Genomic DNA, 16,994 nt, shown 5'->3' with positions numbered 1-16,994 from the left:
TTGGAAGCTTCCCAAAATAACTTTCCAACGCATGCATTAAAACAGTACAAGACTTTTCACATCCTAAGCCACAGCTAAGATACTAACCTGTATAAATGCCCTTCCTGAATTGTTTGGTCACTTCTATCTTCGTTCAACAATAAACGAATAGTATATATGTTCAACATGTAAGCCACTCATATCACAATAACAGGACAAACCAGCCGGTTTTACACCAGTAAACTAATATTACCGCTTTAGCAATTTCAAAAGAGTATGCTTAGAGCCCCCTCCCTCATCATTTCTACCTCAGCCACTGTAATTAAAAACTCATTTCACACCTCAACTTTGATACAACTTTGGTTACTACCCATATTGAAAAATTCAACATTTTTGGTATCTCACATTTCACTGCTTTTAATAAAGTAATATCTACTGCTTCTAAATGACCTTCTTGTTTAACCAACTTACAGTGCAGAACAGTTACCTGGACAAAACACCAAGGACCTCAAGATACCACAGAGCCAAGAACCTGGGTAATGGTTCCATATGGGGACATGTGGTCTTCTCAAATGATCGACACAAATATTGCTACTCAGCCAGAAGGTTGATATCTAGGTCCAATTTTGAATAAGTTCTGATTCAGTGTTGGATGCAGAAATGGAGAGAAGACAAATGCAAGGAGGGGAAGCCAGTTCTGATGAATTTGTCATTTCTAGGAAAGATGCTATGTTCTACAACACTATTCAGGATTATAACCTCTACATCTCAGCTAACAGAATCAAACACACAATTGGCCCCAAATTCCATTAGCAGTTCTTCAGGAATATGGCCTTGGAAATCAGAACTCTCATCTACGTGCCACTTCCTGTCAGAGATTCTTCATAGTATGTGACCAGCAGAACAACTAGAACCATTATCTTGAATTAAAGAGCCATAAGTATTTATGTAATTCAAAGCAAATAAGTCATAGGGCACAAATAGCACCACATAGCTCTAGATTATTCCTGAGTGCTCAGCAACTGGAAAATTTAGTTAGTGCATAACTGCTGGAGTATAATACACTAACAACTATGCTATCAAATGCAGAAACAGTTAAGAGAGGGAATAGTCAATTCTAGCAAGACATCACCAGTTCAGAAATCTATTCTGTCAACTTAAACTCAAGTATACAAGCAGGGATTGTACTTAACATGAACAAATTGTCATCCAGCTGACGAGGAATTAATTTTGCCTCAATTCAGAATGTGTTAAACACGCTCAGTCCTGGCCTTACCTAATACGGAAATAGTTAATTACAAAGGCTGTAAATAATACATCCTTCTAAATTTTAAGAAGTTAAGACTTGAATGATTTCATTTTGTTTTTGTAGTCAGACCATCAGTGACTTGAGCCCTCAGATACTGTTCATTAGAGGTGGATGAACACTGAAAAACCACTTAATTCTCAAATTACTCTTTTGAGTGTCTAAACCCAATCTTAACTGGAAAATTAAAAATCATGGTGATGCATCTGAAATAAACATTGGAGGTCAGAGATACTGCCTGACCTCAAGGGCTTTAAGTCATATCCCAGATAAAAATGTAGTTCAGGTTGACTCAATGCTTTTTAGTCTTTTTGAGCAGATTAGCTATAAATCAGACTAGTTTCTCACTTAAGTTTTTCAGACAAGTTTGTTCAAACTAGATCAAATGTACTGAGAAATAAAATAAATTACACTCCAGTCCCATTTCCCACTTTCAAGTGTTGAAAGAGCACTGTTCTGTGACCTTCACAATACCCAGATTTACCCTCACAAGTCTGCCTAATGAAAGTATGAAATCCTCACTTTCTTCCATATTTGAAAGCAAACCTGCAAAAAAAATTCACATGCATATCTGCCACCTTTCAATGCTTAAATGTTAGGAATGTTGGCAGCTTTTTACCCAAGCTGTATGACATGAGATAACCTAAGGGTTATCTCCAGTGAATCACTTGATTTTATTTCAGTGTACTGGCATATCCTCAAAACAGTAAGGGCAACCTGTTTGCAAAGTATACCATTGTTCCAAATAATTATACATAAGGTGGGGAGGATCACAAGCTGTCTTTACAGTCTCTTCAGCTACTTTTCCCTCTGGCCATCATTACTGTGCACGGTCATTGAGATTCAAAATTCCTTACCATTAAGAAATGTAATAAAACTTGAAATTATGTAATTGTAAAACTGCTAATTTACTGAAAGGCTGAGCAAGATGAGAATGCAGAACATAATTATCCCTATTAGTAGGTAACTACCAGGTATATTATCTGATGTATCTATAAGAAAATAATACATTTAGATTGCTTTCTTGCAAAAAAGATCCCTAAAGCTGAAGTATTAGCAAAGACTGCACCATCATAACTTCTGGTCAGCAGCAAGCTGCATGTTCATTGAGTTTTAGAAGCTGATAGGCAGCTTGCACAAACTGATGAACTCACTTATATTTAATTCTTTTTTAATTCAGCATACAGAAAATATCTTGCAGCCACTGCGTATTTATTCTGTGTCCAGTTAAGCCTCAGATCAAGTAAAAGCATAAGCCAGCCCATTTCAGATAGTAAAAAGAAGTCAAAAGTGATAAAAACTTCTTTCTGCAGGGTGCTAATTCTTTGTATAAGGTGCTAATATATAGCCAAGAAACCTTTCTAACTGAAGCTGGACAGAGACACACAACGTCTATGGTGAATTACAACCAAAATGCCTGTTGGGAAAATTTTTACTCAGACAGGCTTGCTCAATTTTCTTAATCCCAAAGAGACAGAGGATAGCCTTTACCTTTCATTATTCAACGGAAGGGAGAGTCCAATGGGACATACCCCTGTGGGGTCTCTCAAAGTACTGGACTTCACAGATTCACTTTTATCCTAACAGCCTAATTGCGTTGTCCCTTCCTCTTTTCCTCACTGGCTGAACTACTCAGAGGTTTCAGACTTCCTGTCTCACCATGTGTTCCCCCTTCTATTTGACCTATTAAGTCTGCACAGTAAGTCCAAAGTTCATGAGTTCACGTTGTCTAGAGACACCTTTGTAACAATAACCTTATTTGATGAGCATACCGACTGAGTGGAAACGAATTTGCAAGCTTCTGCACAACTTGTGAGCAAGGGAACCTTGTTTGCAAGCCTCTGCGTAAATGATTTTACTTACAAGTACATTTCAAGCTTCTTTTATCTCAATGCCTATTGCAAACCACAACCAAATTTCTACACAGGTGAGTTCGACTCCATATCCCTAATCCACCATGGTTTTCTCTTCCTCTTTTACTACTAGACAACATCCAGCAAATAGCTGCCACTATTTGCCTGACATTTGAAAAACGTGCACAAATGGGAAGGGCAGCTTACCTGTTTGTGAGCAGGTAAGGGCTTTGCATGGGCTGATGTCCCGAAATGCACTGCCTGCAAAACAAAAAGACAGAAGATCCATCAATCCAGGCTAATACAGTCATATATGTTGGAACATTTCATTTATCAGAACATCTCTAAACATTAAAACAAGCAACTGCCGTAAAACAGAACAGTGTTTTGGCATCAAGATATGTATGCTGCCTTTAAGCTCTGTGTTCTCTCAGCTAGATGATAAGAACTGAAAATATTTTTCTAGGTTTATGTTTAAGAGTGTAGGTTACACAACATGTGTTGAGAGCCACTTTTTACATGGGTAGATTGTGATAGGATTGCGAAACCCTGGCACAGTCTGCCCAGAGAAGCTGTGGATGCCCCATCCCTGAAGGTGTTCAAGACCAGGTTGGATAGGGCTTTGAGCAACCTGAGCTGGTGAGCAGGTAGCTGCCCACGGTAGGTGGGTTGGAATGAGATGGTCTTGATAGGTTCCCTCTAAATCAAACTATTTTATGATTCTATCAATAGTTGATAGTGAGAGAATACCACTTGGAAAAGAGGCAGCACAAAGCTTAATTGCACATTTCACTATTAAGACGGTACTGATTTATTTCATGCTGACTCCATGAAATTGTCTCCCAAAATTTTGCTGATGCTTTACATACTGACACCAAAATGCCACCTTCCCATGAAAAAAAAAAAAAGAGAAAGAGCATTTAGTCAAAGCCAAGAGTAAGAGAAACACATGACAAAGGCCAACAACTGGCAGCCGGTAACAGGTAAAGTGCTCCAAGCAGAGAGGCCCTTTAGAGCACAGAACCTCTGACACTTGTGATTGAGTTGTCAAGCTGGAAGACAGCTGCAAACTAAGTCCCATGCTCAGTTCACTTTTTTTGCAGAAGGGCCATCAATTTCCAGCAAGCCATTAATACTTTTGAGAAGAAATTAGCATGCAGTGATTAAGGACTTCATTTTATCTCCTTTTTAGAATATGAAGCACTCCTTCACAACAACTAGAACGGGAAGCACTCAGCCATCTCAGCACAATGCATAGAATTTCTTACCCTCTCACTTATCAGCTTGGACTGGTACATAGCAACGCTTTCAAGCAACATTCAGATCTTTTAAATAGAATGTTATATTAAGAATGTTATATTAAGCATGAGCAACTGAGCTGACATAAATATGTTACTCTTTCCCATAATCATTAACCCTAATCAAGTCACATATCAGTTTTATCTCTACACCAAACTCAAGGCATATCTAACAGCTCATATAATAAAAGCGTGTTTGCTAGTAACGTGGCCTATAAACTTATGAGTTCAAGGCAAGATTAACCTCTGAAACTGCAACTGATTTGAACATTATTTTTTTAAAACATGTCCAGCATTTGCACTCTTTAAGCAGCCCTTTCCTTGGAGAGGCTGGACATGCAGCAACTATTCATTTGCAGACCACCACATTCCTGAACACTGGTCAATATGGAAGAGAAGAATTCTTATTGCTTGTTCACAGTAGAGTTTCATCCACCCTGGCAATAACAGGTGACTTGAAAGATCATCTGCCACTGAAGCTGAATCCTCCCCGTGAGAGTTTCAGCAATAACTGGCTTAACTTAGCCAACACAGACACTGGGTACCTTGTGTCAACTTATTTCTAACAAATAGGAAAAAAATCATTTGTATGTAGTCCACTTTTGCATAGCCACTGAGACTTTCTGTATACAATGGAGTTCCTCCACATTAATTTTTCCACTATTGTTGCAGTTATCTTTGATTCCAGTGTGGCTCCTCTGCTCCCACAGCCCTTGGATCCCACTACATTGGACTGCCCAAAGCTCAATCAGATTATAGGATTTCAAGACATTAATCACACAGCAAGAACAAATATACACTACTTATATATTTAAGCCATACTTCAAGTGAAGAATAGTAATTGCATGAAAACAGCTATGCACTATGTATGAAGCTTTAAATTGCTCACGAGTTCCAACATGACGTTTAACAATGGGAAAAATGAAGCAATGGAATTCTCTTCAGTAGCCACAGACCTCATCACCAGTAGTTGGGGTGCCCAACTATAAAGCAGTGTTTTACTCTGAGACATTTGTAGAACTCACAGATCAGTTCTTGTTCCACTCTGCATTTTCAGAGTTAGCAATTAAGAAAAAGAGCATAAAATTAGGAGGAAAAAAAAAAAAACAAGTAAAACCCTGTAGCCACTGAAAAAAGAAACACATTAATTCTTAGTGTTACTTTTTGACTTCAGATTCTGGCCAAAAAAGTTGGGTGGGGGGGGGGGGGGGGGGGGAGGTGTTTACCCTCCATTAACAAAGATTTCACCCTCTCAAGTGGAATGACAGGAAGTACTCAGGTAAGATCTTCAGAGAAATTTTCACTTCCGATAGAGTTATTACTTGAAATTGAATGGGGCCAATCCCCTTGCACTGAAATATGAAGAGGACAGTAGAAAGCAAAATGGACGTTAAATTATCTTAGATATGTACAGCTCAATGTTAATTGCAAATGTAATGAAATTTCAGTTCACCTCACTTGCAAGTTTTTTTTCCAGTAGGGTCTCTTTAACCCTCATCCTCTCTCTTTAACAGATAATCCTGTGACCAGTAAGCCCAGAACTACCTATTGTATACAATCACTGCACACAGCCTGCATTAAATGTATAATACAGGTTGAGGAAACGGCCTTCTCTATTTCAACCTCCGAAGTCCAATGACAGGACATCCAGTGCAGCAGCTGACAACTGTTCTCCAGAACTTTTACCAGCAGACATCATGCAAAGCTCCAAGAACACTGAACATACTCCAGATCTCTTCAAAGAGTGCAAATAAAGCTTGGGAAACAGTCTTGTGATGAAACGTTGCCTTTGATGCATTCATCCAGAGATGCAAAGTAACAACTTGCAGCAAGTCTATTCACAGCAGAACTTATTAAAACTCGCAAATTAGGATCCATCTCATTAGAAGAATTGCAGCTTTCATCAGAACACTTACCCTTTTCAGGAAGAAGTTCACTTAATTGAAGACATGGCCAGATGAACATATTTAAGGGAAACCATTTAAACACTCCCCAGATCCCCATGTAAGCAGTATTTCAGAAGGCATGTCTGAATCAAGTACATTTGAAAGGAGTCTCTCCTTTTAATTGATAGTATGTACAGTATTTAGTTTTAAGCAAATGAATTGAATGTCATTTCTCATCAACATGGATAAAACGTTCTTTGTTTGGAAAAAAATTCCTACTTTCAGCCAAGCAGTGTCCAGAAGGATTTATGTGGAAGTAAGTTCCACCTAGCAGTAGAGATAACAGACCGGGAGGATAAATTGTTTTCACAAGCCCAAGGCTAGCTGGTACCTTCTTTCCCTTTATTTCCCTAAATGTTCTTGTGTTTAGGATGTACCAGAAATTCATAGGACATCTGACAGCTTCTCACAACAAAAGGGTGAAAAATATTTTCAGCCTAACTCAAGCTCAGTGGCCTAGCCTAGGCAACCTGACCTTGAAGTCTTCAAAGTGTTAGTTGTTTTGGAACCAAGAGTATAGGGACTGTTATTTTGAGGATGCAATTCACCTCTACAGTTTTCCCCACCTTCAAAAATCCCATACTCTCACTTGTTAATAATTCACTACATGTTTTTACCTATAAATATTCTATGTATCATCATCCCATACATAGAGAAGATAAAGCAACTTCTATAGATTGTACTCACTGGTGTAACCATTTGATGATTGAGATGTGAACTAACAAGCCAGAATCTTACTTTCTATGTAGCTACCACTTAAATTCTCCCCTCCCCATGTCTTCTGAAAGGAAGCTCTCATGTTCCACCCAATCGCTTGTACCTCTTACAGGAATCTGATTCATGAAAAAGGAAATGCTATGATGCTAGCATCCCAAGTTGGTACCAGATGGAATATATTTTCTAACATATGAAGGCAAATTATGATTACTTTAATATTGCTTAACTCTGAGAGCTCTGAGTACAACTCAGTCTCATCATCATAGTAATCATGGATTCTGACAGTATTTTCCTCAGAATCAGTTGCCTGACCTCTCCACTTCCAGAATGCATGTCAGGAGAATGTTTGCCATTTAATTTCCCAATCACTCCCACATTTAATTTGATGCAAAATTCATGTTAACTTTCCATTGCAAAGGAAAACATTTATGTAAATAAACCATTCATTTGCTTAGTGACATTTCATCATAAACTTCCATACAGAGAGCTTTCTTCTCATGCATATAGTCCTGTTGTAAAATTCTGGCGTCCTTCACCATACAAGGCTTCCATCCTTACCCTAGCTCTACCTGTACAAAAGGCTGTTCAGCCATTTCCCTTTGGAGTACCTAATGTCTATGGAAAACAATGATCTGTGTCTGAAATATCTGTTTCTATGACCTCATTTAATACCTTTCCAAGCAAGCAGTAGGATGAGCTGACTGCTGATCTCTACTTCCTCTCTGTAAACAACCATGCCCTTAGGCAAAGCCCAACAACTATTTGTTTTCTAGTGTTACAGTTGACAAAACAAAAAACTTACTGAGGTTACAGCTTGCACTGCACAGAGAAGGGAGAACAAGGTAAGGACATTGTTTCTAACAGCCTCTGAAACTTAAAAGCGCTCTTCAGCATTACAAAGCTTCAGAAGTAATTCTTTTGAAAGCAGGTTTAAATATTTTGAGAGAAGCTACAATCTTTTAGTATGAAACACTACTAACTAGCATTAGAGCCTGATATATTGTATATAATGATGCACCATATGCTACCAATATTCTCTAATTAAGCACTCCATTAACATATCCATGAAGCAAGAAGGGTCAGGGCTCAGAATTAAAGCAATGGAAGTTCTGTAGATGTTTGCTTTAGCAGTTTACTGTCCATAGAAACTCACTGCCCAAAGCCCCTCCAAAAAAATTAGTAACAATGGTGCATTTTATTTTTTTCCTGTATTTTTTTCTCCTCAGAGAGAGCTGGTGAAAACCAAGTCCCAAAGATGAGATTTGCAGCATTTAAGATCTTTCAATTCTTGCATGCTGTCCTGCTCCACAGGAAATGTTATCCACATTATTTTAAGACTCAAATAATCACATTAGATCTCATGCATGAAAACCAGACTCAGTCAAAGACGTGCAATTCTGCCAGCACTTGTGGACATTCTTCTTGCTCCTCTGACATCAGTTTCCAGTCCACAGCTAAAGGGGAAGAAATTCACCCAGGGTCAGTTTGTGCAGAGAAAATACCTTCCTGAGATGGTAAACAAAAGAAGTCTTGTTACCACAGTTGCTAACATACCTCTGTGCTCCTCCAGTAGTTCCATCTCCTTAAATCTTTCTACCTGAAGTCTGTTTGCTTTTCCCACCCCAGGCTGGCTGAGCTGCTTCCTGTACTCTTCCCCATTACCTCAAGGTCCCTCAACTCAGCTGCACTAAGTCTCCTTTCTCTACTTACAAGTATTTGTTTTCTCCCAACAGGATATCTAATCATAGAGTCATTAAGATTGGAAAGGACGTCTGAGATCATTAAGTCCAACACTAACCCATACCCACCGTGCCAACTAACTGTGTCCTCAGTGCTACATCTCCACAGTTCTTGAACATCTCCAGGGACAGTGACCCCACCACCTCCCTGGGCAGCCTGTGCCACTGCCTCACCACTCTTCTGAATCTCCCCTAATTGCTTCTCCCCAGTACTTCTGATTGGATTAAGATCTACTCAGTGCAACAGGACCCACTGCTATTAGCAATGGACCAAAAAACAAGCCTTCTGCAGATCTAGCTAGCATGCTGATGAGCTGGGATCACTCAATACAGTGGTCAATACTACAGTAAAGGAAAAGAAAAGAGGCAAAAAGGCAACCACCTTCCTCTGCCTTGTCGAGCTTGCTTCTCTGTAGCTTCTTCAATTAGGCCTTGCAGGCATGCTAGTATTATGAACAAATAAAGCATCTGGGGAGTCTGCAGTGAGTGTGCTCCAGTGCCACAGCCTATCTCATTTTCATGAGGCAATGCAGAGCATAGCAAGAACCAGCAAGTGCCAGGGTTTGGGAGTGCACTAAGGTGGTAAAGTTAGTGGGCTGGGAAGGGTGAAGAAAACCCAGAATTCACATAAATTTTAAGGAAACAATGAAGAAACACAACAAATAGTGGTGGTAGGGAAAGCATTGTGAAATTTGAGTAAAAAAAACTCAGAATGAAATTAGTAGATCTCATAATAATTCCATTTCCACCATTCCCTCTCTCTCTCTCTCTCCTAACAGTCTGCTAGCACTGCCTGTGGGTGACTCTAGCTGTTCTCTTGTCCCTGGCACACTGATCCAAGACAGGCCCTGCACTTGCACATGATCCTCAATACCCTGAAGTGAAAGCATTAGAGGGAGTGACAGCCCTTTAACCTCAGCTTCACATTAGCTCGCTCAAAGCTTTTAGTTTTGCAATTACCTACAAATGTACAATTACTGAAGGACACCCTCATGCACCCTCGTGGCAATTTTCAGTTATTAATACAGGAAAAAAATACATTAATATGACTTAACAGATTTAAGAGTTAGTTTCTTTCAGGATAAGTTCATTTATTAACATTTAAAGCTGTTTCTCCACTGCATATTCATGGCCTTTCACGGTTAGCTAACAGCTACTTTTTCCATCAAAAGGACAAAGTAGCAGAGTAAACCAATCTCCTGCATCCTGGAAAATACACAGCTTGCATTTGAGAAGATGCACCCAAAATACAGAAATCTATGGAACAGATAGCATTTAGCAAGAAAAATCGGCAAGACAATTGCTATACAGAATTGCAGGTTCTTGCTGGTTTAGGCTGTGACCCATTCTAAATCTCAACAATGCAAACAGAACTACAATACAAAAACTAATTTATCTTAACAAATCCGAAGTGAAAACAAACTCAAAGAGACAAACTGCTTCACATATATCTACTCCAAACACAATAGGCCCGTTAATAGAAAGGTTCAGATTACATCATTCCAAGCTTTCGTATGTGACCAAAATTCATTTGGTCTAGATTAGTTAGTCACAATAAAGAACAAAGATTTGGGATTGAGTATCTTCAGTTTTAGTTATATTGCTCCTCAGCTTTACCTGTAGCTTGCACAGGCTAAAGTAAGAGCTTTGGCAAGGTGCTGAATCAAATGTCAATAAATGCAGACTTCAACTGAACTGAGTACCATTCGCTCTGCAAAAGTTTGAATTGCAATCAAATTTCATTGATTATGTAGGTATCAAGAGAAAAAAAACCTGATGGATTCCAATTTTATAAAAGCAAACAAATGCAACTACCAAAACACTGTTGTTTCACAACCAGAACACATCAGTTACTTCCGCTACACCCGTCTGCACTAAGTACAATACACAGCCTGATGGCAACATTAAATTGGATGATGCTAACATAGTACCAGCTATATATAAGCAGAAAAAAACTGGAAATTAGTCCCTTAGGCTTTTTAGGCTGGTTCTTTTATCTGTTTGATCCAGCAGGAAGACTAACTGATCTACTCCCTTACCTCAATACTTCCATCATTCAAGATATAACAAGGGCATAGTCTGACATTCAGTTTTGCTCAGTGTGTTCTCAAATAAGGCAACAAGTCAGTGAACTAAGGAAAGGGGTTAACAATCCATACCATCACTCCTCAAGAAATATCTCTTTGGACTGAAGAAACAGCTGTAAAGAAACTTAATGCATATCTTTAGAAATTCACTATGCCCAAATAGCTAACCACAGCATGCTCGGATTTTTGTACAGCACAGAAATGGATCCATTAAATACTCAGGAATATTTTCCAAGTAAAAAGTAGGAACACATAAACACCAGTGTGAAACTGATGTCTAGACTAGAATAGAAAACAAAGAAAGAAAGTAAAGAAGTGAATTGAGCTGGAAGAAAAGGGTGAAACATACCAGAGACATCATATAATGCTGCTTTTCTGGTTGTTTTCTGAGCTCTGTAGCAAACCTCACATAAGACAGAAAAGAAGCTTGTCCCAACAATGCCCATGAGTTGCCTTCTTAAAGAGCCTCAAGTTCAGAGAATTTAATCAAAGGAAAAAGCTACCCAAGCAAATTTAGGCTCAAAATAAATCCAGAAGCTAGTAAGGGATAATTGTGTTATAACAATAAGTAAAATGCTTAATTACACCATGTCTCCTCTCTGACTGAGTGTTTAAATGCCCCGAGACCAAATCCTGAGGCTTAATGCTTTGCTCCTGCACAGGCCTGAAGTTCTCCCTAGCCTCAAGTGAACTGCACCTGAAGGCAGATGTGCAAGCAAATAAGACAGCTAATAATATATACCTTGACTCTGTCTTTACAAAACTTGATTCAATGGGCATTTCCATTCAGCTTGGAGTGGTCAGATTTCAGGATCACACAAAAAAAAAAAATTCTCAATGCAGAAGTCATTTTTTAATATGCACTAGTCCTTTTGGAGGAAATATTTAAGATGTACATTCAGTATGAATTCAATTTAAGAGCAAAGTCATTATGGACATTTAGCAAAAAAAATCTCAGTTAAGAAGCCTACAAAAAGAACACCATATTTAACAATGTATCACAACAATTACATTGAAAGTATATTATAGAAGTCCAAAAAATAACATGGAAAAGCAAATGCTTTTAATGCATTAGTAGTGCTTTTCATTATTTTAAACTACTTTACTTCCATATTGCCTTATCAACACCTTCCTGATCAACAGTTTTAGCTGTAGACTCAAATGAAGGTATTTGTATGCAAGTAGTTTTATAAACAACATTCAGCTGAAAGCAGAGAAGTATCCAAATATTCCATATTTATTAACGGCTGATAGAAAGGTGCTATAAAGGAGGGAAAGAAAATTGCTCACCTATATCAGAAGAATCTTGGTTCTTTGGGGGAGATTCACCAAAGAGAAATCTCCAGAAAGAGATCCTTCCCCAGCAGCAGTCAGCTCTCAGCTCTCAAATGAGGTCTAAGAGAGGTGCAGCCAGACTCCACCCCTTCTGGTCACACAGCTGAATTGCCTTCACCTGTGCTCCCAGGGCTGACCAGGTCCTTTCCCCAGGTGCTCAATCAGTGGTTCAGGTTGTGACTCAGTTCACACAACAGCACATTCATCTCTCCATCATACTCTTCTTACATTATCTCCACAGATTATTTCACCTTATTAGCTTCAAAACCACTTAAACACTAAATGTGTGCAATTCATTTGTTCTTCAGTAAGAAAAGATGACTATTTAGCCAGTAAAGCTTTCTACAGACTAAACGTCTTATGTACTGTCAAATAAAATACATGAAAACTTATGTCTCAAGTCTTCTGTGAAGAAAATAAAATCTTAGCGTTTGACAATCTAAGTACTCAACAGATTTTGTGAGCAAGTAAACAAGGACTAAATTGTTCCTTAGAGTGAGATTTCTTCAATTTCTTCGGGTTTTGTGGCGGCACAGAAGTATTATCCAATGAAAAGTAATGACTACTGGTTCTCAGAGTCAATACAGTTCCCAGAAAGCATTCTACATTCTTTGATATTTCAGACCCTTAGAATTATTTTCTCTTCAATAGGCGTTGATGAAACTTTAATTAGTTCCTCAGTGAAGTTCCTACACCAGTGCTACTTGTCATATCTATCTCCTCATTACTGAAGGACCGTGATAATTTTTTTTACTACAGAGTAGTAAATGGAAAGAGGGAAAGAACAAACATTTCATAGACTTGCTGAAGCAGTCTCATCCTAATAATTTGATGGCTTCTTTTTTGAACCTGAGTATAGGTATAAAACATAACCTACATTTAAAATGCAACATCACCCAAAGAGTAACTCTTGCCCATATTGAACTTGCATTAATATGTCAATCACCTGAAATTCTAATCACAAACAAGGGCAATATTCTTCATGCTTAACAACAGTAACAAAATCTGACTGCTTCCTTCTTTGCCTTCCTATGGAAATATAATGAATCCTATCAGTGAGTATACAGCAAACATCGTTCTCATATATTTTCTAAAAACTTCTCAGTTTAATGGATTCTAGTTGAAAGTCTGATAAAATCATACAGCTGAAGAAAAAACACTGATCTATTCTACTACTCTTCATCACTATATAAAGTCTTGTCTTTGACTGTGTACTGAAATGGGACATCTAATTCGGCCTTAAACATACACAAATTTTTTTAGTAGATATTCAGAATTCAGCCAAGGAAAAGACAACAAAAAGTTCATTTTAAGGTCAGCATGCATGCCATTCCATAACAGCAGAAAATAAATTGAATATGCACACTCAAACACTGCCTCATAAATTTTCTTAAATTTTACACAGAGCAAGTTTTTGCTCTATAATTTTCAAGGAGAGTTTTTGTTGGAAGAAAGGAAGTTACTGGGCACGAGACTTCAGTCATTCCTGCATTTTTTTTTCTTTATAACTGGATAGTTATCCAGAGCACATTGAAGCCTCCAAAGAATATGTTTCCTTTTAGATCTAAATCTAAATGTTTTAAGTAGTCTCCCATGGAGATGAACTCCGTACATCTTTAAGAGTTGCAAAGGCTACTGATGCAGAAAATGGAAAATGAAGTCTAAAAACTAGATGCAATATATATATATATATATATAGGGAGAGAGACAGAGCATGCATCACTTATTTCAGACTGCTTGAAAAATACAAGCTAAGAACGCTACTCAGAACAGCAAGAAAACAACTAATCGAGAACAACTCAGTGGAAGAACATCTCATGAGACAAGTCCAGAAGATCAAATCACCAACAGATCTACAGTTAATCCTTTGGACACTTAGAACTCAGAGCAGGATTTACAAAAGCATTAACATGAGTCTACCTCTGACATCACTGCTATCTGCATAAAGGGATTGCAAAACACTCTGAAAATCTCATTCTATCACTTGACAATGCCATAAACTCCACATGTATCTCCTTCCTTAGCCACAGGACATATCAAAACGAATTCAAATTTAGACTTAATAGGATCCACAAGTGTCATGTTTTTCCTTTTTTACTCACAGCCATCACCACATACTCAGTCTGGTGTACAACCAGCTGTATCTGTTTTCTTTTAGTCTAGCCAACCTAGTAACCCCTCAGTGTCCTTCAGCAAGGACCAATCTGTTACATGAGCAACTGAAGAACTACCAGATGAAGATAAGTGCTTGAGTGTAAGTAATCTTAAGCAATCACAGCAGACAAAGTGAAAAATACAGCTAAAGAAATAGAGAGACTGTCTCTTGAATAACTTCCAGAAAGCTTATATTTTAATGGCATGATGTCCAGTTCTGAGCAATCTAATCCCAGCACTGCTGTAGAAAAACTTCATGCACAAAGCTAAGAAGGACTCAGGTGTGGAGAAGAGCAGTTACGATCGTTTGTAAATGACACTGAACATGTCACAATAATGTTGGAATTCATGAACACAATTGCCTGTCGGTCTCCTTTTCTGGTAGATTTGTAAAGTATAATTTACCATTTACAATTGAAAATCTCAGAGTTCACAACGGCATACAACTCCCTTGCTATATTGTAAGTTTATATTTACATGGGCACATAACAAATCTGTTTTTTCTATTTTGAACTAACACTGACTACTAAACTTCGATAGTATCATGATCCCTAGGGTCTTCCAAGTACTTTTTGCCTCATTTTCCATCTGAATCCATGAAAGTGTGTCAGTTTTAAGATGTGTATTCTGATAAGAAAACTACAAGCTATTTTCCTCTACACGTATCATTTACACTCAGCTCTCACTTCATGATCCGTCTTAGCAAGGTGAATAGTCATAACAGCTACTACGAACGTAAGACTTATGTTTACTAAGGCTCCTAAGATTCAGGCATCTTTGCGATGAAACTATAGGTCCATCTTCTGTCAAGAAGTAAAATAAAAATCCAGGTGAAAAGGAAGGATCTCACCTAAGTACTCAACAAAATTGCTTACTTTTACGTGATTATTTTAACAAAGTGAAAGCGTATCCATTTACAAGGTAAACCGTATGACTAAAGAGACCACTGAAATGAGCCAGCTAAAAACTGCTTTATTTGCAAGGACACAGCTACTAAGATCTGAAACATACAGGTACCGGTATGTTGGACCAGGGTGAAAAGTCAATACTGGAAAGACGGAAAGTTTTATTCCTGATAGCTTTGGGAAAACATTTCTGGGTGATACTGGATAATAGTGAATTTCTCTGAACCATGCTACTGAATTTCAGTCTTCAGCACTACCTTTCTTATCAAACATGAAATTTGTTTTTAAGCTACTGATTCAGGCATTCTCAAGATTCTCCTTCCTGGCAGTTAATATGACCTGACGGCTATGTATTAATGTGTCTGTTAAGTCTATTCTCAAATTCACCACTAAGTAGTAGTAACTAGTATTCTTAATCCCCTCAATTCAAAGCCCAAACATTTATACCTTCTTACTGTCTCAGTACTTTACAGCCAAAATCCATTTGAAGTAGTATCCAAATTACATTTCATTTGCATTCAGATTACAATTAAACCAAGAATAATAAGAAAAGCTTGTTACTTGGTACAAGCAAGCCCAACTAGTAATCCTGACATTTTAGTATGCCTGACATTGAACCTCCGTTCAACTATTTGATTTACATCAAGGTCTCAAGAGGAACTTTCCTTTGTGCAATTGCAAAGTGGTTATGTATGAGCACCTGTAACATTCCCTTGTGGGTAAACTTCTCTGATCACATTTGCATGTAATTAAGACAACAAATCACATCATCATCCAAGTAACTCTCTAAGCTAGTTCTGTGTCACCGGTGAGGGAAGACTGAACAACAGGGAAAACCCTGGGTGTGACTAAATCAGTACAATCTTCTGACCGAATGCTTCTACAGAGCCAGTTTCTCCATTTGGCATAACATTTTGCAGGACTTCTGCCGTAACTACAAGACCTAGGGACAATCAGTGATTTAGCTTGGGATTTCCCTTTGTATTTGCATGTACTCAACCACAGAAAAAAAAATGAACTCATTGGTTTCAAAATTAAGATAGATATTTGGACAAATTATACTGGTAAGTCCCTTGTATCATACTCTATTCTTAGTCAGATTTTTAGGACCTTCATAGCTCTCAAACTACAAATAAATTTCATTTTCAACAGGTTACTGGGTTCAGTCTCTATTCATGACATTCTATTACGAATTATGTATTTTTCTAATATGTAATATGTATTTTCTTTATTATCTGTTCATTATTGTCTTTAAATTCTGCAAGGTTTATTTAGCACTCAAACCACATACTTGTATGATGCTAATTCAACCTGAGATTACTGAAACCTGTATTTCTAGATAAAGCCTGTGGAAACTGAAGTAACAAAAGTTAAGGAAAGCAATTATGCAGTGTGTTATTCCTGATGAAGGAAGACTCAAATTTTTATTAGATAGCGGCAAAATGCTACCCAAAGTATGCAGTTTAAGCCCTCCTCTCTCCATGCATGTGCTCAGTAGCCAGTGGTACAAGAGACAATTCTAGTAAGAAAACAGGCAGACTATTCTGCTCCCTCATGAGGAATTGACCTGGAGCTCCCCCCAGACCTAGAAATTTTTAATAGATACATACATCACAGTTCATGATCTTACTCTACACCTTCATTGATAAAAAAAAAAAATAAAAAAATCAGAGAA

The 16,994-nt window shown here is 37.9% G+C and overlaps 1 protein-coding gene across 5 annotated transcripts in view; it reads right to left on the bottom strand.

Annotated features, from left to right (window-relative positions):
- RASGEF1B (RasGEF domain family member 1B) overlaps positions 1 to 16,994 on the bottom strand; it is a 129,384-nt gene that overhangs the window by 89,022 nt on the left and 23,368 nt on the right. For 3 of the 5 annotated variants that reach the window (XM_046941296.1, XM_046941299.1, XM_025149791.3), the window contains exon 2: positions 3,346 to 3,399. Coding sequence is in view for 1 of the 5 variants with exons in the window: in XM_025149791.3 (XP_025005559.1) it covers positions 3,346 to 3,399 (54 nt within the window). In the remaining 4 variants the exon portion in view is untranslated. Of the gene's footprint in view, positions 1 to 3,345; positions 3,400 to 12,215; positions 12,298 to 16,994 lie in introns of those variants that run through there. The other 2 variants (XM_025149792.3, XM_046941298.1) reach the window with 1 other exon arrangement.

Source organism: Gallus gallus, chromosome 4, assembly GCF_016699485.2.
Source record: "Gallus gallus isolate bGalGal1 chromosome 4, bGalGal1.mat.broiler.GRCg7b, whole genome shotgun sequence".
Taxonomy (NCBI): domain Eukaryota; kingdom Metazoa; phylum Chordata; class Aves; order Galliformes; family Phasianidae; genus Gallus; species Gallus gallus.
This window is presented reverse-complemented; position numbering and strand designations above follow the sequence as displayed.